The 26,380-nt window shown below is 41.6% G+C and overlaps 1 protein-coding gene across 1 annotated transcript; it reads right to left on the bottom strand.

Annotated features, from left to right (window-relative positions):
* Positions 1 to 772: 772 nt before the first annotated feature.
* peng (Pumilio and CPL domain-containing protein penguin) lies at positions 773 to 25,940 on the bottom strand. The gene is made up of 2 exons (XM_070079969.1): positions 25,730 to 25,940; positions 773 to 4,509 (listed from the first exon to the last, which is right to left on the bottom strand). The coding sequence occupies exons 1-2, from the start codon at positions 25,884 to 25,886 to the stop codon at positions 2,819 to 2,821; spliced, it is 1,848 nt and encodes a 615-aa protein (XP_069936070.1). The 5' UTR covers positions 25,887 to 25,940; the 3' UTR covers positions 773 to 2,818.
* Between the last annotated feature and the right edge of the window lie 440 nt (positions 25,941 to 26,380).

Below are 26,380 nucleotides of genomic sequence, written 5' to 3'. Positions count from 1 at the left end.
AAACCCAGAGGGGTGTGTATATATATGTTTGTACATGTATGTGTAGTGGAAGCATATTCTAGTCTGTTCTTTTTCCATCCCAGTAAAATTATTAACTTGTAAACGGTACAAACGTATATATACGTTTCTTCAACATTTGAAAGCATGTAAAAAAAGTAGATCTTGTTTTTGTTTTTTTTTTACATTCGAAAATGTGTAAAAAAAACTTTGATCTACTTTTTTTTTGTTATATTTGAAAATATGTAAAAAAAAAAATAATCTACTTTTGTAGCGCAACACATGTGAACGTAGATCTGCTTGGACCATTTACGGGTTAAAGACAAAAGCAATGGTTCAACTTTACAATGGTTCAACTTTACAATGGTTCAACTTTACAATGGTTCAACTTTACAATGGTTCAACTTTACAATGGTTCAACTTTACAATGGTTCAACTTTACAATGGTTCAAATTAAGATATTTCAATTTATGGTGGACATACCTCTGTAAGCCTTGGGCCAAGATTGCCTGATGCTTGCTGGTCCGCTGGCCCACACATCTACCTTGGCCTGGTAGATCAGATGGAGTGACTGCTTGGCCAGCCACAGTGAGCCATCCTTGGCCAGCGGGCTTCATCTGCCGGCCCAGTAGATCTGCCGCATTTCTGATGGCCGTTACGTGGCTGGTTGACGGGACATCCAGAATTGAACAGTAGACAGAATGGCCCATATAGAGGAACTTTATAAGAGAATTGATTGTATATAATATACAGTGGACTATATAAAACAATAAACCAGGCAGTCCAATACAAAATATTTATTAAAAACATTTCAAAATGAACAAAAAATTAACAATGTTGCGACTGGAACAATACGTGAAGAACACCGAAGAACGAAAGTTACGACTACATTCATGTCCAAACTGGACCATTAACTGGTGCGTTTGGCCAGTTAATGACCCTAGTTGGGCCAATAGTCTGTAGCCTGTTAATGGCTCCAATCTGGCCATTAAATAGTGTTTGGACTAGTCCATGGCCCCAGTCGGGCCATAAGGTTCATTCTCCTGTGTGTACACCACCATAAATGACCCTTATAGCAGAATCTACATCTGTGTATATACACTGTGGTGTATATCTGTTCATATACACTGTGAGGTGTATATCTGTGTATGTACACTGTGAAGTGTATATCTGTGTATATACACTGTGAAGTGTATATCTGTGTATATACACTGTGAAGTGTATATCTGTGTATATACACTGAGGTGTATATCTGTGTATATACACTGAGGTGTATATCTGTGTATATACACTGTGAAGTGTATATCTGTGTATATACACTGAGGTGTATATCTGTGTATGTACACACAGTGTACTATACAATACACACACAGTGTACTGTACAATATACACACAGTGTACTGTACAATATACACACAGTGTACTGTACAATATACACACAGTGTACTGTACAATACACACACAGTGTACTGTACAATATACACACAGTGTACTGTACAATATACACACAGTGTACTGTACAATACACACACACTGTACTGTACAATACACACACAGTGTACTGTACAATACACACACAGTGTACTGTACAATACACACACAGTGTACTGTACAATATACACACAGTGTACTGTACAATACACACACAGTGTACTGTACAATATACACACAGTGTACTGTACAATACACACACAGTGTACTGTACAATACACACACAGTGTACTGTACAATACACACAGTGTACTGTACAATACACACACAGTGTACTGTACAATACACACAGTGTACTGTACAATACACACACAGTGTACTGTACAATACACACACAGTGTACATTGTACAATACACACACAGTGTACTGTACAATACATACAGTGTACTGTACAATACACACACAGTGTACTGTACAATATACACACAGTGTATTGTACAATACACACACAGTGTACTGTACAATACACACAGTGTACTGTACAATATACACGCAGTGTATTGTACAATATACACACAGTGTACTGTACAATACACACACAGTGTACTGTACAATATACACACAGTGTACTGTACAATATACACACAGTGTACTGTACAATATACACACAGTGTGCTGTACAATATACACACAGTGTGCTGTACAATATACATAAATACAAATCACATACAATTCAGAGCTATATTAAATAAGGACAAAATAAAGGGGTTTAAATTGTAATTTATTAATGGATTCTGGTCTTCAGTACAGCAGTTCAGTACAGCAGTTCAGTACTGCAGTTCAGTACTGCAGTTCAGTACTGCAGTTCAGTACAGCAGTTCAGTAGTGCAGTTCAGTACTGCAGTTCAGTACTGCAGTTCAGTACAGCAGTTCAGTACTGCAGTTCAGTACTGCAGTTCAGTACAGCAGTTCAGTACTGCAGTTCAGTACTGCAGTTCAGTACTGCAGTTCAGTACTGCAGTTCAGTACTGCAGTTCAGTACAGCAGTTCAGTACTGCAGTTCAGTACTGCAGTTCAGTACAGCAGTTCAGTACTGCAGTTCAGTACAGCAGTTCAGTACAGCAGTTCAGTACAGCAGTTCAGTACAGCAGTTCAGTACAGCAGTTCAGTACAGCAGTTCAGTACAGCAGTTCAGTACAGCAGTTCAGTACTGCAGTTCAGTACAGCAGTTCAGTACTGCAGTTCAGTACAGCAGTTCAGTAGAGCAGTTCAGTACTGCAGTTCAGTACTGCAGTTCAGTACTGCAGTTCAGTACAGCAGTTCAGTACTGCAGTTCAGTACTGCAGTTCAGTACTGCAGTTCAGTACTGCAGTTCGGTACAGCAGTCCATTACAACTTTTTAAGCAGTACCTCGGCCCCTTTAAATTTGGACTCAGCCAGCTTGGCCTTGAGGGGTGACACAAGTCGCTTCACCTTCAAAACGACCTCTAGTATGGCCGTCTCAACCATAGTCACCAGCAGGAAGCAACCGCGGTTGGAGGCAACCCAGCCAGCGACCACATCGTCCTCAACTGTCTTGAGCAACTGGGCACTGAAAGTCGGTCGTTCAGCTGCGTGTCTATCTCCATCACACTTGATTATGTACGTCAGTAGCTTCGTGGTGTGTGCCAGCTCCAGGACGTGTCCTTCCGTTCCAGGGACATACGGCTGGGCGCACATTTCTGCTAGCGCCTGGAAGATGGACTGGCCTTCAGGGGCCCAAAGAGTCCTGAGCGCAGCCCCGATGAACAGCGTCCAATTTGGATTGACTGCCCAGTATTTGATGTTGTCCATCAGAAGCCGTAGAATGGGTGCAGCGACAGCGTCTTGCAACTCCCGCTGCCGAATGTCTGTGTCTTTTTTGCTGGCTGCATTGCTATCCCCCTGGGCCAGGACAGCCACCACGCTCGGTTGAAAGAAAATTGGGCTACGGGGGGCCACCAGGTAACGCAAGACACGCAGGCCGTAATCAGAGGCCACTAGCTGGGCCAGCTCATCCATTATCTCGGCCAAGACGGCCTTCTTCATGAACTGGGTGTCGTCGACGCAGTCAAAAGCAGCCAACAGCACCATATGGCCATGCTTGTCTGTGGCCAACTTCACGAAATGCGTACGGAAAGATTTGAGGATTATTTTTCGTTGCTTGGCTGTGCTGTGCCACAGGGACAACATGGCCACTCTGGCACCATCCCTGGTGTGGATGATTGGCACCAGAGACTCCTTCAGGGCATCTATCACTCCAGCACGGTCATCCACTGAACAATGCGTGAGGAAGTCACGCAAAAGTGTGTGTACCATCGTATTCGTGAAGATGCCCTTGTCTATAATCGCCTGTAGGTTCGTTCGCAAGTCCTTCAGGATATCATCAGTATCCTGCGGATGTTTTGTGAGCGCGTCGTCCAGGCAGCGGATGTCATCCTCGTGGAACAAGCGGAATTTAGGTCCAAAGAACTCCTGTAGCATCATCGAACGCTGTTTCGCATTGGCGTAATCATTGTAAGCAAGCTCCACCACATCGCTGGCAGTCTTGTGAGTCATCAATCGGACAACGTGACCCTTGAACGAATTAATGACATGATCTTTCTGCGCTCGGCTACCATATTTCAGCATCTTTAATACAAAAAAACGAGCATATTTGGACTTGCTGAGCTTAACAACATCACCTTTAAGCTCCTCAAATACAGCTGTTCGGACATGCTCGTCGCCCACTGCCATGAGCGACTCAATGACACGCACAGTGTCGTGTGCAAATATGAGCGAGTACACCTTGCCCTTGATCAGCGTCATAAGTTGCATGCACAGCTCCTGGCGCCGCTCCTTCTTGCACTTGTTCTGGCGCACCTCCTCCCATATCTTCTTGGCAGCGACGCCAAGTTCATAAAGTTCACTTCCGTGGCTGCCTTCCCTCCGCTTGAGCCTCAGTTCCTTCTTCTCCACCTTCAATTTCTTCCATTTCTTCTCCTTCTGTGGCGTCTGCTCCTCCTCCTCTTCTACTCTCCGCTTACCTTTCTTGTCGTACTTCATGATGATACTCATGGCCCCTGCAAAGAAAATGTATTCGTTAGTCAATCCAAAATGCCTGTCCCAAAAGCTACATTGTATTGTGCCTAACATTACTATAATCGTATGTAACTGGTAAACCCACAAGTTTCATACAGCGCTGCTTTCATGCCTGGTTTATTATATGTGAAGTTTATAAACCATATCTTGCGTAAGACGAATTTGCATTTTGGTAGCTAAGGTTGTGGTAACAGCCTTTTGTACTGCCTGCATGACCAGGAGACACGCTGAACGACCCTAAGACACGCTGAACGACCCTAAGACACACTGAATGACCCTAAGATGCACTGAACGACCCTAAGACACACTGAACGACCCTAAGACACACTGAACAACCCTAAGACACACTGAACGACCCTAAGACACACTGAACGACCCTAAGACACACTGAACGACCCTAAGACACACTGAATGACCCTAAGATGCACTGAACGACCCTAAGACACGCTGAACGACCCTAAGACACACTGAATGACCCTAAGATGCACTGAACTACCCTAAGACACGTTGAACTACCCTAAGACACGTTGAACTACCCTAAGACACACTGAACTACCCTAAGACACGTTGAACTACCCTAAGACACATTGAACTACCCTAAGACACACTGAACTACCCTAAGACACATTGAACTACCCTAAGACACACTGAACTACCCTAAGACACATTGAACTACCCTAAGACACACTGAACTACCCTAAGATGCACTGAACTACCCTAAGACACACTGAACTACCCTAAGACACACTGAACTACCCTAAGACACATTGAACTACCCTAAGACACGTTGAACTACCCTAAGACACATTGAACTACCCTAAGACACATTGAACTACCCTAAGACACGTTGAACTACCCTAAGACACACTGAACTACCCTAAGACACACTGAACTACCCTAAGACACATTGAACTACCCTAAGACATGTTTAACTACCCTAAGACACACTGAACTACCCTAAGACACAGTGAACTACCCTAAGACACACTGAACTACCCTAAGACACACTGAACTACCCTAAGACACACTGAACTACCCTAAGACACACTGAACTACCCTAAGACATGTTTAACTACCCTAAGACACACTGAACTACCCTACGACACACTGAACTACCCTAAGACACACTGAACTACCCTAAGACACACTGAACGACCCTAAGACACACTGAACGACCCTAAGACACACTGAATTACCCTAAGACACATTGAACTACCCTAAGACACGTTGAACTACCCTAAGACACATTGAACTACCCTAAGACACACTGAACTACCCTAAGACACATTGAACTACCCTAAGACACGTTGAACTACCCTAAGACACATTGAACTACCCTAAGACACGTTGAACTACCCTAAGACACGTTGAACTACCCTAAGACACGTTGAACTACCCTAAGACACATTGAACTACCCTAAGACACGTTGAACTACCCTAAGACACGTTGAACTACCCTAAGACACGTTGAACTACCCTAAGACACATTGAACTACCCTAAGACACGTTGAACTACCCTAAGACACGTTGAACTACCCTAAGACACGTTGAACTACCCTAAGACACATTGAACTACCCTAAGACACACTGAACTACCCTAAGACACATTGAACTACCCTAAGACACGTTGAACTACCCTAAGACACGTTGAACTACCCAAAGACACGTTGAACTATCCAAAGACACGTTGAACTACCCTAAGACATGTTTAACTACTCTAAGACACACTGAACTACCCTAAGACATGTTTAACTACCCTAAGACACACTGAACTACCCTAAGACACATTGAACTACCCTAAGACACATTAAACTACCCTAAGACACTTTAAACTACCCTAAGACACATTAAACTACCCTAAGACACATTGAACTACCCTAAGACACATTGAACTACCCTAAGACATGTTTAACGACCCTAAGACACACTGAACGACCCTAAGACACACTGAACGACCCTAAGACACACTGAATTGACCTAAGAACATAAGAAAGAAGGAACACTGCAACAGGCCTACTGGCCCATGCGAGGCTTAAGCCAATGCTCCAACCTAGTCAGGTCAGGTCACATTCACCCAAGGAACACGGCAACTGACCTAGTAGTACAAGCTAATCAGGTCCAACTCACACCCACCCACATCCACTCATGTATATTTATCTAACCTATTTTTAAAACTACACAACGTTTTAGCGTCAATAACTGTACTTGGGAGTTTGTTCCACTCATCCACAACTCTATTACCAAACCAGTACTTTCCTATATCCCTCCTGAATCTGAATTTATCCAACTTAAAACCATTGCTATGAGTCCTGTCTAGGCTAGATATTTTCACCACGTTATTTACATCCCCTTTATTTATTCCTGTCTTCTATTTATACACCTCAATCATATCCCCCCTAATTCTACGCCTTTCTAGAGAGTGCAGATTCAGGGCCCTTAGTCTATCCTCATAGGGAAGTTTTCTGATACATGGTATCAACTTTGTCATCCTCCTTTGTATGTTTTCCAGAGCATTTATATCCATTCTGTAATACGGTGACCAAAACTGTGCAGCATAATCTAAATGAGGCCTTACCAAGGATACATAGAGTTGAAGAACAACCTGAGGACTCCTATTATTTATGCTTCTTGATATGAAGCCAAGGATTCTGTTAGCTTTATTGCGAACACTTATGCACTGTTGTCTTGGTTTCAGATTACTGCTAACCAGAATTCCTAAATCTTTTTCACAATCTGCGGTATTAAGATCTATGCACCTGGAGAAGAGAGGAATGCAGAGGAGAGAGAGAGATTTTGGGAGATGTTAAGTGAATGTATAGGAGCCTTTGAACCAAGTGAGAGAGTAATTGTGGTAGGGGACTTGAATGCTAAAGTAGGAGAAACTTTTAGAGAGGGTGTGGTAGGTAAGTTTGGGGTGCCAGGTGTAAATGATAATGGGAGCCCTTTGATTGAACTTTGTATAGAAAGGGGTTTAGTTATAGGTAATACATATTTTAAGAAAAAGAGGATAAATAAGTATACACGATATGATGTAGGGCGAAATGACAGTAGTTTGTTGGATTATGTATTGGTAGATAAAAGACTGTTGAGTAGACTTCAGGATGTACATGTTTATAGAGGGGCCACAGATATATCAGATCACTTTCTAGTTGTAGCTACACTGTGAGTAAAAGGTAGATGGGATACAAGGAGAATAGAAGCATCAGGGAAGAGAGAGGTAAAGGTTTATAAACTAAAAGAGGAGGCAGTTAGGGTAAGATATAAACAGCTATTGGAGGATAGATGGGCTAATGAGAGCATAGGCAATGGGGTCGAAGAGGTATGGGGTAGGTTTAAAAATGTAGTGTTAGAGTGTTCAGCAGAAGTTTGTGGTTACAGGAAAGTGGGTGCAGGAGGGAAGAGGAGCGATTGGTGGAATGATGATGTAAAGAGAGTAGTAAGGGAGAAAAAGTTAGCATATGAGAAGTTTTTACAAAGTAGAAGTGATGCAAGGAGGGAAGAGTATATGGAGAAAAAGAGAGAAGTTAAGAGAGTGGTGAAGCAATGTAAAAAGAGAGCAAATGAGAGAGTGGGTGAGATGTTATCAACAAATTTTGTTGAAAATAAGAAAAAGTTTTGGAGTGAGATTAACAAGTTAAGAAAGCCTAGAGAACAAATGGATTTGTCAGTTAAAAATAGGAGAGGAGAGTTATTAAATGGAGAGTTAGAGGTATTGGGAAGATGGAAGGAATATTTTGAGGAATTGTTAAATGTTGATGAAGATAGGGAAGCTGTGATTTCGTGTATAGGGCAAGGAGGAATAACATCTTGTAGGAGTGAGGAAGAGTCAGTTGTGAGTGTGGGGGAAGTTCGTGAGGCAGTAGGTAAAATGAAAGGGGGTAAGGCAGCCGGGATTGATGGGATAAAGATAGAAATGTTAAAAGCAGGTGGGGATATAGTTTTGGAGTGGTTGGTGCAATTATTTAATAAATGTATGGAAGAGGGTAAGGTACCTAGGGATTGGCAGAGAGCATGCATAGTTCCTTTGTATAAAGGCAAAGGGGATAAAAGAGAGTGCAAAAATTATAGGGGGATAAGTCTGTTGAGTGTACCTGGTAAAGTGTATGGTAGAGTTGTAATTGAAAGAATTAAGAGTAAGACGGAGAATAGGATAGCAGATGAACAAGGAGGCTTTAGGAAAGGTAGGGGGTGTGTGGACCAGGTGTTTACAGTGAAACATATAAGTGAACAGTATTTAGATAAGGCTAAAGAGGTCTTTGTGGCATTTATGGATTTGGAAAAGGCGTATGACAGGGTGGATAGGGGGGCAATGTGGCAGATGTTGCAAGTGTATGGTGTAGGAGGTAGGTTACTGAAAGCAGTGAAGAGTTTTTACGAGGATAGTGAGGCTCAAGTTAGAGTATGTAGGAAAGAGGGGAATTTTTTCCCAGTAAAAGTAGGCCTTAGACAAGGATGTGTGATGTCACCGTGGTTGTTTAATATATTTATAGATGGGGTTGTAAGAGAAGTAAATGCGAGGGTCTTGGCAAGAGGCGTGGAGTTAAAAGATAAAGAATCACACACAAAGTGGGAGTTGTCACAGCTGCTCTTTGCTGATGACACTGTGCTCTTGGGAGATTCTGAAGAGAAGTTGCAGAGATTGGTGGATGAATTTGGTAGGGTGTGCAAAAGAAGAAAATTAAAGGTGAATACAGGAAAGAGTAAGGTTATGAGGATAACAAAAAGATTAGGTGATGAAAGATTGAATATCAGATTGGAGGGAGAGAGTATGGAGGAGGTGAACGTATTCAGATATTTGGGAGTGGACGTGTCAGCGGATGGGTCTATGAAAGATGAGGTGAATCATAGAATTGATGAGGGAAAAAGAGTGAGTGGTGCACTTAGGAGTCTGTGGAGACAAAGAACTTTGTCCTTGGAGGCAAAGAGGGGAATGTATGAGAGTATAGTTTTACCAACGCTCTTATATGGGTGTGAAGCGTGGGTGATGAATGTTGCAGCGAGGAGAAGGCTGGAGGCAGTGGAGATGTCATGTCTGAGGGCAATGTGTGGTGTGAATATAATGCAGAGAATTCGTAGTTTGGAAGTTAGGAGGAGGTGCGGGATTACCAAAACTGTTGTCCAGAGGGCTGAGGAAGGGTTGTTGAGGTGGTTCGGACATGTAGAGAGAATGGAGCGAAACAGAATGACTTCAAGAGTGTATCAGTCTGTAGTGGAAGGAAGGCGGGGTAGGGGTCGGCCTAGGAAGGGTTGGAGGGAGGGGGTAAAGGAGGTTTTGTGTGCGAGGGGCTTGGACTTCCAGCAGGCATGCGTGAGCGTGTTTGATAGGAGTGAATGGAGACAAATGGTTTTTAATACTTGACGTGCTGTTGGAGTGTGAGCAAAGTAACATTTATGAAGGGATTCAGGGAAACCGGCAGGCCGGACTTGAGTCCTGGAGATGGGAAGTACAGTGCCTGCACTCTGAAGGAGGGGTGTTAATGTTGCAGTTTAAAAACTGTAGTGTAAAGCACCCTTCTGGCAAGACAGTGATGGAGTGAATGATGGTGAAAGTTTTTCTTTTTCGGGCCACCCTGCCTTGGTGGGAATCGGCCGGTGTGATAATAAAATAAAAATAATTATTTAGTTTATATGTGGCATGGTTATTGTCCTGTCCAACATTTAGAACTTTGCATTTGTCTATATTAAACTGCATCTGCCACTTCTCCGACCACTGCATCAGTCTATTCAAATCATCCTGGAGTGCTCGAATGTCTTCGTCAGAATGAATTCGATGGCCTATTTTGGCGTCATCAGCAAACTTGCTTATGTCGCTCTTTATGCCCTCATCAATGTCATTTATGTAGATTGTGAACAACAGGGGGCCCAACACTGACCCCTATGGAACACCGCTCATGACGCTTCCCCACTCTTGATTTCTCCTCATTTATGCAAATTCTCTGCTGCCTATTTGTCAACCATGCCTCTATCCAGGAAAAAAATTCTCCTATTCCATGTGCCTTAATTTTCCTCAATAGTCTCTGATGTGGGACCCTGTCAAAAGCCTTACTGAAGTCCATATACACAATATCATATTCATTACCATGATCTATCTCCTCAAACACCTTAGTGAAAAAAGTTAATAAATTTGTAAGGCAGGAATGCCCCTTTGTAAAACCATGCTGAGATTTGTTGATTAATTTATGCTTTTCAAGGTGGCTACGAACTGCCTCGGCAATTATTGATTCCATAAATTTTCCCACTATAGAGGTTAGGCTTATTGGTCTATAGTTCGAAGCTAAGGACCTGTCACCTGCTTTGAAAATAGGTATTACATTTGCTATTTTCCACTTATCTGGCACCATGCCAGTTTGTAGTGATGTGTTGAAAAGATTAGCCAAAGGTTTGCTAAGCTCCTCTTTACATTCTTTTAGAACCCTTGCATACAGTTCATCAGGGCCTGGGGATTTGTTAGCTTTTAATTTATCTATTTGCCTAAGGACCATGTCACTTGTGACCCTAATCGTGCACAGTTTATTATCGTTCTGTTCTACATAATTTATCATTTCTGGAATATCGCTGGTATCCTCCTGTGTAAAAACTGAGAGGAAGTATGTGTTAAAAATTCTACACATTTCCTTATCACTGTCAGTGAGCTGACCCGAGGAACTTTTGAGTGGGCCTATCTTGTCCCTGATCTTACTTCTGTATACCTGAAAGAATCCTTTTGGGTTAGTCTTCGATTCTCTTGCAACTTTAACCTCATAATCTCTCTTTGTTTTTCTTATTCCCTTTTTTATTTCTCTCTTTAACTGAATATATTGATTTCTTAATTGCCCCTCTCCTCTTTTGATTTGCCTATATAAGCCTCTCTTTTGACAAATGAGATGTATTAATCTATTGTTCATCCATTTAAGATCATTTTTGCTTGATCTGATTTCCCTATTTGGAGCATAAGTTGTTTGGGTAGCTAGAACTATGCCCTGGAAAACGTCATATCGGCAACCATCACCACCTACCTGACCCATAGTAAGGTCATTCCAGTTCAGCCCACCTAAGTAATTTTTCAGTCCTATGGAATCAGTCAAACGAAAGTCAGGGACAGAGACTTGATTGCCATTATTAGGGGAATTCCATGATATATTAAAACTGAGTGATTTGTGATCACTTTCCCCAAGCTCATCATTAACCTCAAGATTATTAATTAGCATTTCCCTGCTGGCAAGAATCAAGTCAAGCAGGTTATTTCCTCTAGTTGGCTCTGTCACAAACTGTTTTAAAAAACAATCCTGAATCATATCAAGAAAGTCACTTGACTCTAAATTTCCTGTCAAGTTGCTCCAGTCAATCTGTCTATAGTTGAAATCTCCCATTATCACAACATTTTTGTATGTAGGTACCTTATGAATTTCATCCCACAGAAGTTTACTGCACTCCCTATCAAGATTTGGGGCCCTGTAAATCACACCCAAAAATAGTTTTTCACAGACCTCGAGAAGCTGTAACCAAACAGATTCAGTGGCTGATGCTTCTAATTGTATATCTTGTCTAACACAACAATTTAAACTGTCTCTGACATACATTGCTACTCCACCACCCTTCCTGTTGACCCTGTCAGTGTGGAATAATTTATAGCCTTGTATGTGACATTCAAAGAAACACTACCTGTTTATAAATTCAAGTCTCTTCTCAAAGATCACTTACTCACCCAAAACCAAATAAATACTGAATAACTGAACCTTATAAATTGTATATCTTAAATGTTTCTCACAATTATATCACATAAATGTTAAACCTAAAACCCAATCTAACTTTATTATTTTTTAAATACACTACCTAACAGAATACTCCATTCTACTGAATGTACAACAATGCATACAACCATATGACCTGTCTTTGTAATACTCACTTGTGCTTTATAGTAACCTGTTTACATTAATGTTTTATCACTGATTTCATCATTGCTTAGTTAATCTTAAGTTAATTTTAAGCCAGCCCGTAATGCTATGCATAGTATAAGTGGCTTTGGCATACTGCTCTTACCTGTATTTGTTGTACCTCTGTATGTGTGCTCAAATTTTTAAATAAATAAATAAATAAATAAATAAATTCAGAAGGCATCTCTCTCTCAGATTGAGCCAGGTCTCTGTTATAGCAATAATATCTATGTTTCCTGCACTTGCAATTAATCTTAGCTCATCTATCTTATTTCTTACACTCCTGCTATTAGTATAGTAAACCTTAAGGGAGCTAGTCCTTTGCTGCCCTCTGCTGTCTCCCTTTGTTTGCTGACCTGATCTATTGTCTTTATTTATAACTTCATGCTGAATGTCTTTTATACATTTACTGTTTTCAGCCCTAGTGTTGCAACCTGACTGTTTCCCACACACACCCATATCTCTATCTTCTATCAGTTTAAAATCCTAGGCATTTCAGCAATGGCCCTCTCGATTGAGTTCGCAAGAGCTACCACCCCAGCCCCAGAGAGATGTACCCCATCCCTTGCATACATATCATGTTTGCCATAAAAGTTGTCCCAGTTGTCAATGAACAGGATTGCAAGTTCCTTGCAGTATCTGTCTAGCCAGCAATTTACACCAATTGCCCTAGACAACCATTCATTGCCCACTCCCCTTCTAGGCAAGATGCTACATATGATTGGGACCCGTCACTTAGCCTTAATTAAATCTATAGCTGGCCTGTACTTATCTAGCAGCTCTTCTCTCCTACCCTTCCCAATATCATTTCCACCAGCACTGAGACAGATAATAGGCTTGTTCCCATTACCTGACATGATATTACCCAACCTGTCGACTATGTCACTAACACCAGCTCCAGGGAAGCACACTCTATCTCTTACCTTCTTATTCCTATTACAGAAAGCACGGTCCATATATCTTACCTGTGAGTCACCAACCACAAGTATGTGCTTACCTCTATTTGCAGGGGAAGTAGTACCTTTACCTTCACTGGCCACTGGAGTACACTCATCCTGAAGAACAGAGAAGTAATTTCCTACCTTTAAATCTTCTCTCTTAACTTTCCTTATCTTGATGCTCTTTCCATTACTGGGAACCACTTGCCACTTGTAGCAGGTGCTGGACTACACCTCACTGCTGGTAGCCATTGCTACCTCCCCATCTACAGCTTCCTCGCAGCGAGAGACAGACTACACCTCACTGCTGGTAGCCTCATTCCCCTCCACCATTCCAGCCACCTCACACTCTCTCCCAAATCCATTGAGGTGAACCTTCAGCCTCCTAATTTCCTCCTGGAGAAGCAAGACTTCCTCCTTCAACTCTCCAACCTCAATTTTTAACCCTTTGAGGGTCGACAGGCCGTCTCCGAGACTCGTTCTCAGGGTCGGCCAAATTCAAAAAAAAAAAAAATTTCTTATGAAAAGATAGAGAATCTTTTCCCGATCATAATGACACCAAAATTATGAAATTTGATGGAAAACTTACGAAATTATGCTCTCGTGAAGTTAGCGGTCTCGGCGATGTTCACGCATCTGCGATTTTGCCCACTTTGAGCCCCATTTTCGGCCAATTCCACTGCACTAGTCGACAAAAAACATGAATATTTCGCTAGAACTCTATTTTTTCTATCGAATGAGTGCAAGAAACCACCCATTTACCAATTTCAACTATCCAGTACAGTGGTCAGAATTTAGCAATTTTGCCAATTTCACACAAATTTCAAAAGATGCCAATTTCCGAATAGGGTCCAGAATAAACAAGAAAGACATTCCTGGCACTAAAATGACATTTCCTCTAGTCATTAGTCACGTCTCAAGGCCCCTCTTATATTCTTTTGCTTTCCACTTTGAATTTTTATTCTCACAAAAAATATAAGATTTACTGTTATGCAGACTACTGCATTGGTGTAAAAAATGGTATAAATAATATTCGTGCACTTGTGAAAGAATATAAGACTCACCAGTTGACGCGTACTGGACACGTGGCATGATATGTTTACTTTTGAAGTTTGGTAAAAATCGAACATTTCTGCTACTTTGCGCTCAATTTCAAGGTACTTTTCATTGTAAAACCAGTCAAAATCATCTCAATTTCTGTAATATGTCGTCCATTCTATAAAATGAGACCAAGAAAACTAGAATACAATAATAAATACAATACGAAAATACAGTGCAAAGTCGCTGATTTATTCCAATTTTTTTTTACACTGTGCACACTGACCACATAGACCCATTTTTTCATATGTAGGCCTACCAGCTTTCTCCCACTAGATTTGAGGGCGCTAGAATTTAGGCGTACTAGACCGTCAAAAACCCTGGGTCGTAAGCCGTACTAGTACGGCCGAAACCCTCAAAGGGTTAAAACGCTGCAAAAGCAAGCCATGGGTTTGTAACCGTCCACACTAATCCCCAAAGCAGCAAAGCAGCTCAAGGCCTGTGACCTCACGTGACGACTGACCACTGACACACTGAACGACCCTAAGGCATGCTGAACGACCCTAAGACACACTGAACGATCCTAAGACACACTGAATGACCCTAAGACACGTTGAACGACCCTAAGACACACTGAACGATCCTAAGACACATTGACCCTAAGACACACTGAACGACCCTAAGACACACTGAACGACCCTAAGGCATGCTGAACGACCCTAAGACACACTGAACGATCCTAAGACACACTGAATGACCCTAAGACACGCTGAACGACCCTAAGACACACTGAATGACCCTAAGACACACTAAATGACCCTAAGACATGCTGAACGACCCTAAGACATGCTGAACGATCCTAAGACACACTGAATGACCCTAAGACACGCTGAACGACCCTAAGACACACTGAATGACCCTAAGACACGCTGAACGACCCTAAGACACACTTAATGACCCTAAGACACACTGAACGACCCTAAGACACATTGAATGACCCTAAGACACACTGAATGACCCTAAGACACACTGAACGACCCTAAGACAAACTGAATGACCCTAAGACACACTGAACGACCCTAAGACACACTGAATGACCCTAAGACACACTGAACGACCCTAAGACACATTGAATGACCCTAAGACACACTGAATGACCCTAAGACACACTGAATGACCCTAAGACACACTGAATGACCCTAAGACACACTGAACGACCCTAAGGCATGCTGAACGACCCTAAGACACACTGAACGACCCTAAGACACACTGAACGATCCTAAGACACACTGAATGACCCTAAGACACACTGAACGACCCTAAAGCATGCTGAACGACCCTAAGACACACTGAACGACCCTAAGACACACTGAACGACCCTAAGACACACTGAATGACCCTAAGACACACTGAATGACCCTAAGACACAGTGAACGACCCTAAGACACATTGACCTTAAGACACACTGAACGACCCTAAGACACACTGAACGACACTAAGACACACTGAACGACCCTAAGACACACTGAATGACCCTAAGACACAGTGAACGACCCTAAGACACACTGAATGACCCTAAGACACAGTGAACGACCCTAAGACACATTGACCCTAAGACACACTGAACGACCCTAAGACACACTGAACGACCCTAAGACACACTGAATGACCCTAAGACACACTGAACGACCCTAAGACACACTGAACGACCCTAAGACACAGTGAACGATCCTAAGACACTGAACGACCCTAAGACACACTGAACGACCCTAAGACATACTGAACGACCCTAAGACATACTGAATGACCCTAAGACACACTGAACGACCCTAAGACACACTGAACGACCCTAAGACACGCTGAACGACCCTAAGACACGCTGAATGGTTCTAAGACATGCTAAACGACCCTAAGACATGCTGAACGACCCTAAGGCATGCTGAACGACCCTAAGACACACTGAATGACCCTAAGACACACTGAACGACCCTAAGACACACTGAACAACCCTAAGACACACTGAACGACCCTAAGACACACTGAACGACCCTAAGACACTGAACGACCCTAAGACACACTGAACGACCCTAAGACACACTGAACGACCCTAAGACACACTGAACGACCCTAAGACACACTGAATGACCCTAAGACACAGTGAACGACCCTAAGACACACTGAACGACCCTAAGACACACTGAACGACCCTAAGACACACTGAACGACCCTAAGACACACTGAACGACCCTAAGACACACTGAACGACCCTAAGACACACTGAACAACCCTAAGACACACTGAACGACCCTAAGACACACTAAACGACCCTAAGACACACTGAACAACCCTAAGACACACTGAACGACCCTAAGACACACTGAACGACCCTAAGACACACTGAACGACCCTAAGACACACTGAATGACCCTAAGACACACTGAACGACCCTAAGACACACTGAACGACCCTAAGACACACTGAACGACCCTAAGACACACTGAACTACCCTAATACACACTGAACAACCCAAAGACACACTGAACGACCCTAAGACACACTGAACGACCCTAAGACACATTGAACTACCCTAAGACATGCTGAACTACCTTAAGACATGCTGAACGACCCTAAGACACGCTGAACGATCCTAAGACACACTGAACGACCCTAAGACACAATGAACCACCCTAAGACACACTGAATGACCCTAAGACACAGTGAACGACCCTAAGACACGCTGAACGACCCTAAGACACACTGAACGACCCTAAGACACACTGAATGACCCTAAGACACAGTGAACGACCCTAAGACACAGTGAACGACCCTAAGACACACTGAATGACCCTAAGACACACTGAACAACCCTAAGACACACTGAACGACCCTAAGACACACTGAACGACCCTAAGACACACTGAACGACCCTAAGACGCACTGAATGACCCTAAGACACAGTGAACGACCCTAAGACACGCTGAACGACCCTAAGACACACTGAACGACCCTAAGACACACTGAATGACCCTAAGACACACTGAACGACCCTAAGACACAGTGAACGACCCTAAGACACACTGAACGACCCTAAGACACACTGAATGACCCTAAGACACACTGAACGACCCTAAGACACACTGAACGACCCTAAGACACACTGAACGACCCTAAGACACACTGAATGACCCTAAGACACACTGAACGACCCTAAGACACACTGAACGACCCTAAGACACACTGAACGACCCTAAGACACACTGAACGACCCCGAGCATGTAAAATCTGCATATATTGTGAACATTTCAGTTACCTTATAAACACAAGGGTTTAGTGCTTATTTAATTATGATTAGACAATTGTACATAACAAGTGGGACAGATCACCCTGAAAGACGTCATCAGTCTCAGTGTTGTCCAGCTCTTCTGCCACACAAAAATGACCCTAAATGACCAGTGTGCAATTTCTAAATAATATTCAGAGATAAGGACACTAAATGATACTTGTGGGTTTAGAGCTCAATAGTAATTTCACTTATATATCTGCTGAAGAGGACCTCCGGTCAAAATATACAGATCTGCATAGGCCTAAAGAGGCTTATACAGGCAAATCAATTAAATGAAATAAAAAACCCTAAAATTTCTAGACCAATAGGAGTGACAATAGGAATAAGATAGGCCTACTTAAACCTGTATAGGCCTAGAGAGGCCACACAGTACCTGATGTTAATATTAAGGAAGCAGTAAACCTGTATGGACCACACAGTACCTGAGAAATTAGAGCTAAGTACCAGAGTAATGTAGTTAACAAGACACTAACAAGGTGGTTAACAAGACACTAACAAGGTGGTTAACAAGACACTAACAAAGTAGTTAACAAGACACTAACAAGGTGGTTAACAAGACACTAACAAGGTAGTTAACAAGACACTAACAAGGTGGTTAACAAGACACTAACAAAGTAGTTAACAAGACACTAACAAGGTGGTTAACAAGACACTAACAAAGTAGTTAACAAGACACTAACAAGGTAGTTAACAAGACACTAACAAGGTAGTTAACAAGACACTAACAAGGTGGTTAACAAGACACTAACAAAGTAGATAACAAGACACTAACAAGGTAGTTAACAAGACACTAACAAGGTGGTTAACAAGACACTAACAAGGTAGTTAACAAGACACTAACAAGGTGGTTAACAAGACACTAACAAGGTGGTTAACAAGACACTAACAAGGTGGTTAACAAGACACTAACAAGGTGGTTAACAAGACACTAACAAGGTGGTTAACAAGACACTAACAAGGTGGTTAACAAGACACTAACAAGGTAGTTAACAAGACACTAACAAGGTAGTTAACAAGACACTAACAAGGTGGTTAACAAGACACTAACAAGGTAGTTAACAAGACACTAACAAGGTAGTTAACAAGACACTAACAAGGTAGTTAACAAGACACTAACAAGGTAGTTAACAAGACACTAACAAAGTAGTTAACAAGACACTAACAAGGTGGTTAACAAGAAACTAACAAGGTAGTTAAAAAGACACTAACAAGGTAGTTAACAAGACACTAACAAGGTGGTTAACAAGAAACTAACAAAGTAGTTAACAAGACACTAACAAGGTGGTTAACAAGACACTAACAAAGTAGTTAACAAGACACTAACAAGGTGGTTAACAAGACACTAACAAGGTAGTTAACAAGACACTAACAAAGTAATTAACAAGACACTAACAAGGTGGTTAAGAAACTAACAAGGTGGTTAACAAGACACTAACAAGGTGGTTCACAAGACACTAACAAGGTGGTTAACAAGACACTAACAAGGTAGTTAACAAGACACTAACAAGGTGGTTAACAAGACACTAACAAGGTGGTTAACAAGACACTAACAAGGTGGTTAACAAGAAACTAACAAGGTAGTTAACAAGACACTAACAAGGTAGTTAACAAGACACTAACAAGGTGGTTAACAAGAAACTAACAAGGTGGTTAACAAGAAACTAACAAGGTAGTTAACAAGACACTAACAAGGTGGTTAACAAGACACTAACAAGGTGGTTAACAAGACACTAACAAGGTGGTTAACAAGACACTAACAAGGTAGTTAACAAGACACTAACAAGGTGGTTAACAAGACACTAACAAGGTGGTTAACAAGACACTAACAAGGTGGTTAACAAGGCACTAACAAAGTTAACAAGACACTAACAAGGTGGTTAACAAGACACTAACAAGGTGGTTAACAAGACACTAACAAAGTGGTTAACAAGACACTAACAAGGTGGTTAACAAGACACTAACAAGGCGGTTAACAAGTTAACAAGACACTAACAAGGTGGTTAACAAGACACTAACAAGGTGGTTAACAAGACACTAACAAGGTGGTTAACAAGACACTAACAAGGTGGTTAACAAGACACTAACAAGGTGGTTAACAAGACACTAACAAGGTAGTTAACAAGACACTAACAAGGCGGTTAACAAGACACTAACAAGGTGGTTAACAAGACACTAACAAGGTGGTTAACAAGACACTGTAGACAGTCTGTACTGTCTGCACAGTCTGTACTGTCTGCACAGTCTGTACTGTCTGCACAGTGTGTACTGTCTGCACAGACAGCCTATGCTGTCTGCCGGCTTAGTTCATATTTCGCGGCACTCAGGTGCTGCCCTCTCTAGGCCTGCAAAGGTCAGTGGGACGCTAGTCCCACTCTCACTCAGCGGCCCAGCAGCAGTCAACAAGTCTACTCTCTCCCTCCTGGGCCATGGGCACAACACACAAGCCTGTGACCCCAAGACATTGCAAATAAAATAATGAAGACTCCGAAGACGTATCATTCACGCCCCGCTTTCAGATCACCAATAATCTGTTTCACACTGGTGGGAAGCGGTGGTCACAGCAAGTTGTGTTTGCCTTCAAAGAAGAAAGAAATGGAATGAAGTTGTTCACTTCATCACCGTACACTAGAAGCATCCGTCTCTCAACGAGTTATCCTGATGTCGTGTCTGCACGTTTCAGCATCCAGACACAGGTACAAGCAGGATCTAGCCGAAATTTGCCGAATTTCTTTGAGAATTGTAAGTGGCGTCCCAGCGACCCCATGCTACAGCGTCCCACACTGTTTCTCAAGTCACATGTTCAGCGTCACTTGTATGTTGCTGTTGTTGTTGTTCAGCTCAGCACAGCTGTTTCAGCAAGCCAGAGGTGAGTTTTGTGGTGATTTCGTCGTCCAGTGGGAGTGTATCCCTGTGTTGTGGGTGGGAGAGTGGAAGTGGCCGTTTCCTCGCCTTGCCCATGCTACACTCACCCACGCTCCTCGCCACCACACCACCACTATGTGCTCACTCCCTCTGCTGTGTTTTCTGCTGTTTTTCGTGTGATTCATTGCCAGAGCTGTGTATCCAAGTGCCTGAGGCCACTCGAAGCTACGTGGATCAGCAAGCCACGTGGATCAACAAGCCATGTGGATCAACAAGCCATGTGGATCAGCATGCCACGTAGATCATGACACCACGTGGATCCTGACACCACGTGGATCCCGACGCCACGTGGGGTGAAGACGAAGCCACGTGGATCTACGACCCACGTGAGTTACCGATGCTGCTGCCCGACGTCACGATGTCTGCCTGACATCACCTCGAGATGTCTGCTGTCACAATGCTGCTGATGTTACCTCGCGACGTCACGCCTGACATCACATAATGTCACATCGAGTGTTTCAGTAATTATGTCAGTATTGTCGAGAAGATTGAGAGAAGATACATGTCGTGTGTTAATTAATTCCGTGTTCTCACATGTTAGTGTATGGCTTAGTGTCAATTTTGTGCACAGAAAAGCATCATTTGCTAGTTTAAGCCATGTTGTACCTCATGTACTGCGGGTGTGTGTAAAGTTTTCCGTGTGTCCAGTGTGGTCTTGAGCCCAGACCCTTGTGTAGCACTTTGTTGCCTTTCACCCAGTGTGACCAGCGCGTTTGACAGCTGATATTAGTCTGTTCTGAGCATATGAGCCCCTTTGTACAGAAAGCTCTTATACTTGTCGCTCATAGATGTTCTGCAGAATCATACCTGCTACGATTCCCATCGAGATTTGTTTCACTTCACCTCCAGACCTTCAGAGTGCAGCTATATGTAGAGAAACAAGTCTGGGGACGCTTAGACTAACCTCTGCTATAACTCCAACTGCCGAGAGAATGACACTCGTCAAGCTGCAGTTAGCCCTGTTGGCAGGCGATGTGTCAGTCTCGTGTCAAGCTTCAGTGAGCTCCTGCACAAAGATGATGTTACTTTGACTGCTAGCTCGCTTACTGCAGTCTGGTGTATGAGGTTACGACTCCCAGATGTTTTGCCCAGTCATCTCTGCCACGACTCGCTCCACGACTTACTTCACGCTCACCGGCAGTGACAGCCCAGCAACAGTACCAGTCGACAAGTGTCCTCCTGAGTTGCTTACCAGCATGTTGTGCCTCAGGTTGAGCGAAACCTTCAAAGACTCCTACAATGACTGCTTCACCGTTCTAGAGGAGACCATACCCCGTTACATCACAGCTCAGCTGCAGAGACATCTCCTGTGTTGCAGTATCTGTCCAGATTCAGGAAGGCGTGCAGTGATGCCCTTTGACGCTTACTGCCTTTGACCACGATGTTTAGCACACCTCACATGTTTTTTTCTTCCCTCCCTGTAGGAAGTTTTTTTTCCATGTCCATATGTATACATGTACATGTTTTTATTTTGTGTTCTGTGCCCTGTTCCTACGAGAGAGACCAAATTATTTTTACCGCCAGACATGGTCGGGACAACCATGTGGTAGTGGCCGAGCATATGTAGACAGATATGTAGACAGCCTGTACTGTTTGCACAGACAGCTTATGCTGTCTGCCAGCTTAGTTCATATTTCGCGTCACTAAGGTGCTGCCCTCTCTTGGCCGTTCCCAGGTCAGTGGGACGCTGGTCCTACTCGCACTCGCCCACTCACTCAGCGGCCCAGCAGCAGTCAACAAGTCTACTCGCTCTCTCCCTCATGAGCATGGCCCTCCTGGGCCATGGGCACATAACACAAGCCTGTGTATCCACCACGACTTTGCAAATAAAAGAAGCCTCCAAAGACGTCTATAATTGAACCCCTCCCCTCTACCAGCTCACCAAATAAATCTTGTTCACAACACTAACAAGGTGGTTAACAAGACATTAACTGTTATATCTTGGAAATTGGTCATCCTGTGTTATTTAACTATTGTAAGAGAATATGATCATCACTTAATATTACAGTGCGAAAGTCCCCGTTTATAGCTAAAATAGAGACTTTCGGCGTTATATTATCTGTTAATATATAAAAAATACCATGGTATTATCACTATTTTATTATTATTGTTAGGTAGGGTTTCTTATGTATATAGAGCATAAGTCTCGGAACCATCCGGTGAATTATTCAATTGTTTATGTCCGGCTGACTGACGTTTGGGTCAGGTGATCCAACCTGACGACGGGTCAACAGACTGGCAGGTAGTCAGTCCGCTCCCTGCTCTAGCCTTGACAACTGATCGTATATTGGTTCTTACGGTGTACAGTTTGAATGGGTTTGAGAATTAGACTCTAGAGCTGACTCATAATTGGTTCCTCATTGCTGTGAAAGATTTTGATATTTATATTCTTGGTCAGTTCAGTAATCCATAGAGATACGTCTTCTCAGACAAACTCTTGCTTTCTACTTCCTTTACGGCCGGATTCAAAGGTCTTGTTGAATCTTATACATTTTGTAGTTTGAGTTTACAGTCTTGTTAAGACAAAGACGTAAATGTTAGTGAAGACTTAATTACAGGAAGAATAATTAATCTTCCTTATCAATGTGATACTTCCATGATTTTGAACTAAATATGTATATTGAAAATTTAATGTACAAAGTATTAATATATAATATTAGGTACAGAGAAAAGATCAAGTATTGTATTTAAATACTTTAATAAATTTGAATATTATTCTATGGAGTTTCCCAGTTGGAATTATTTCCCCTAGACTCTAAAATACCTTTAAATAACTCGGATCCAAAATCTTGTTGGATAAGAAGAAAATATTAACAACCACATTCTGAAGTTCTTTATAAAATTTCTTATTCGCAACATTAACAAGGTGGTTAACAAGACACTAACAAGGTGGTTAACAAGACACTAACAAGGTGGTTAACAAGAAACTAACAAGGTGGTTAACAACACTAACAAGGTGGTTAACAAGACACTAACAAGGTGGTTAACAAGACACTAACAAGGTGGTTAACAAGGTGGTTAACAAGACACTAAGGTGGTTAACAAGGTGGTTAACAAGAAACTAACAAGGTGGTTAACAAGTCACTAACAAGGTGGTTAACAAGTCACTAACAAGGTGGTTAACAAGACACTAACAAGGTGGTTAACAAGGTCGTTAACAAGAAACTAACAAGGTGGTTAACAAGTCACTAACAAGGTGGTTAACAAGACACTAACAAGGTGGTTAACAAGGTCGTTAACAAGAAACTAACAAGGTGGTTAACAAGAAACTAACAAGGTGGTTAACAAGTCACTAACAAGGTGGTTAACAAGTCACTAACAAGGTGGTTAACAAGACACTAACAAGGTGGTTAACAAGGTCGTTAACAAGAAACTAACAAGGTGGTTAACAAGTCACTAACAAGGTGGTTAACAAGACACTAACAAGGTGGTTAACAAGGTGGTTAACAAGGTGGTTAACATGACACTAACAAGGTGGTTAACAAGAAACTAACAAGGTGGTTAACAAGTCACTAACAAGGTGGTTAACAAGGTCGTTAACAAGACACTAACAAGGTGGTTAACAAGGTGGTTAACAAGAAACTAACAAGGTGGTTAACATGACACTAACAAGGTGGTTAACAAGAAACTAACAAGGTGGTTAACAAGTCACTAACAAGGTGGTTAACAAGGTGGTTAACAAAAAACTAACAAGGTGGTTAACAAGGTGGTTAACAAGACACTAACAAGGTGGTTAACAAGACACTAAGGTGGTTAACAAGAAACTAACAAGGTGGTTAACAAGTCACTAACAAGGTGGTTAACAAGAAACTAACAAGGTGGTTAACAAGTCACTAACAAGGTGGTTAACAAGAAACTAACAAGGTGGTTAACAAGTCACTAACAAGGTGGTTAACAAGAAACTAACAAGGTGGTTAACAAGGTGGTTAACAAGACACTAACAAGGTGGTTAACAAGACACTAACAAGGTGGTTAACAAGGTGGTTAACAAGAAACTAACAAGGTGGTTAACAAGGTGGTTAACAAGACACTAACAAGGTGGTTAACAAGAAACTAACAAGGTGGTTAACAAGAAACTAACAAGGTGGTTAACAAGAAACTAACATGGTGGTTAACAAGAAACTAACAAGGTGGTTAACAAGGTGGTTAACAAGGTCGTTAACAAGACACTAACAAGGTGGTTAACAAGGTGGTTAACAAGAAACTAACAAGGTGGTTAACAAGAAACTAACAAGGTGGTTAACAAGTCACTAACAAGGTGGTTAACAAGGTGGTTAACAAGGTCGTTAACAAGACACTAACAAGGTGGTTAACAAGAAACTAACAAGGTGGTTAACAAGAAACTAACAAGGTGGTTAACAAGAAACTAACAAGGTGGTTAACAAGGTAGCTAACAGTTAACAAAACTAACCCTCCAGGGAAGTATCAGAAGCACTAACAAGGTAGTTAACAACACTAACAAGGTAGTTAACAAGACACTAACAAGGTAGTTAACAACACTAACAAGGTAGTTAACAACACTAACAAGGTAGTTAACAACACTAACAAGGTAGTTAACAACACTAACAAGGTAGTTAACAACACTAACAAGGTAGTTAACAACACTAAGAAGGTAGTTAACAACACTAACAAGGTAGTTAACAGTTAACAAAACTAACCCTCCAGGGAAGCCTCAGAAGCACTAACAAGGTAGTTAACAACACTAACAAGGTAGTTAACAACACTAACAAGGTAGTTAACAACACTAACAAGGTAGTTAACAACACTAACAAGGTGGTTAACAACACTAACAAGGTAGTTAACAACACTAACAAGGTAGTTAACAACACTAACAAGGTAGTTAACAACACTAACAAGGTAGTTAACAACACTAACAAGGTGGTTAACAACACTAACAAGGTAGTTAACAACACTAACAAGGTGGTTAACAACACTAACAAGGTAGTTAACACTAACAAGGTAGGTAACAACACTAAGAAGGTAGTTAACAACACTAACAAGGTAGTTAACAACACTAACAAGGTAGTTAACAGTTAACAAAACTAACCCTCCAGGGAAGCCGTCGTCTTCCTTAAAGCCGAATATTTCTTATGTTCGGCTTCTTTCATCATCTGGAAGTTTGTTATTTGGTTGTTAGAAGGTTGTTGCTCCTCCACCTTGGATCCAGAGCCCTCCATGGTGACGCTGCAGTTAAATATTAACATAAATAAGAGAGAAACTTCTGAGTGTCGCTCCTCACATGTCTTTGTTGTTCTCACGGTTAAAATAACTCATATACATCTTATAAATGTTTTATTAACATTTTTATTTTATTTTTGTTGCTTTATTATATTTTATTAGATAATTTTAGCGGTTTTTCTATCGAGAAATTTTATATTAATAATAAATAGTTTTTTTTATATTGAGTTTTTATTGATTTTAAAATAACCTTCGTACATCTTTAACGAATTTTATTGTCAATAATATTTTATTTCTTTATTATATGTTATCTATATTGCTATATTTTGTTGAAAAATAATATATTTGTATTAAATAATGTATTTATATGGATAATATTTTCTTGAATAACCCAGACACTTCTAACATTTTAATTCAGCCATTTATTATATTCTAGAAAATAATATTAACATATATCCTGTTTAGAATGTTATATTTTTATTATATACTAGTTGTATGTCTATATATTATTAATATTATT

The sequence above is a fragment of the Cherax quadricarinatus genome, unplaced genomic scaffold, assembly GCF_038502225.1.
Source record: "Cherax quadricarinatus isolate ZL_2023a unplaced genomic scaffold, ASM3850222v1 Contig61, whole genome shotgun sequence".
NCBI lineage: Eukaryota > Metazoa > Arthropoda > Malacostraca > Decapoda > Parastacidae > Cherax > Cherax quadricarinatus.
Note: the sequence above shows the minus strand (reverse complement) of the source record. Positions and strands in the feature narration are given on the sequence as shown.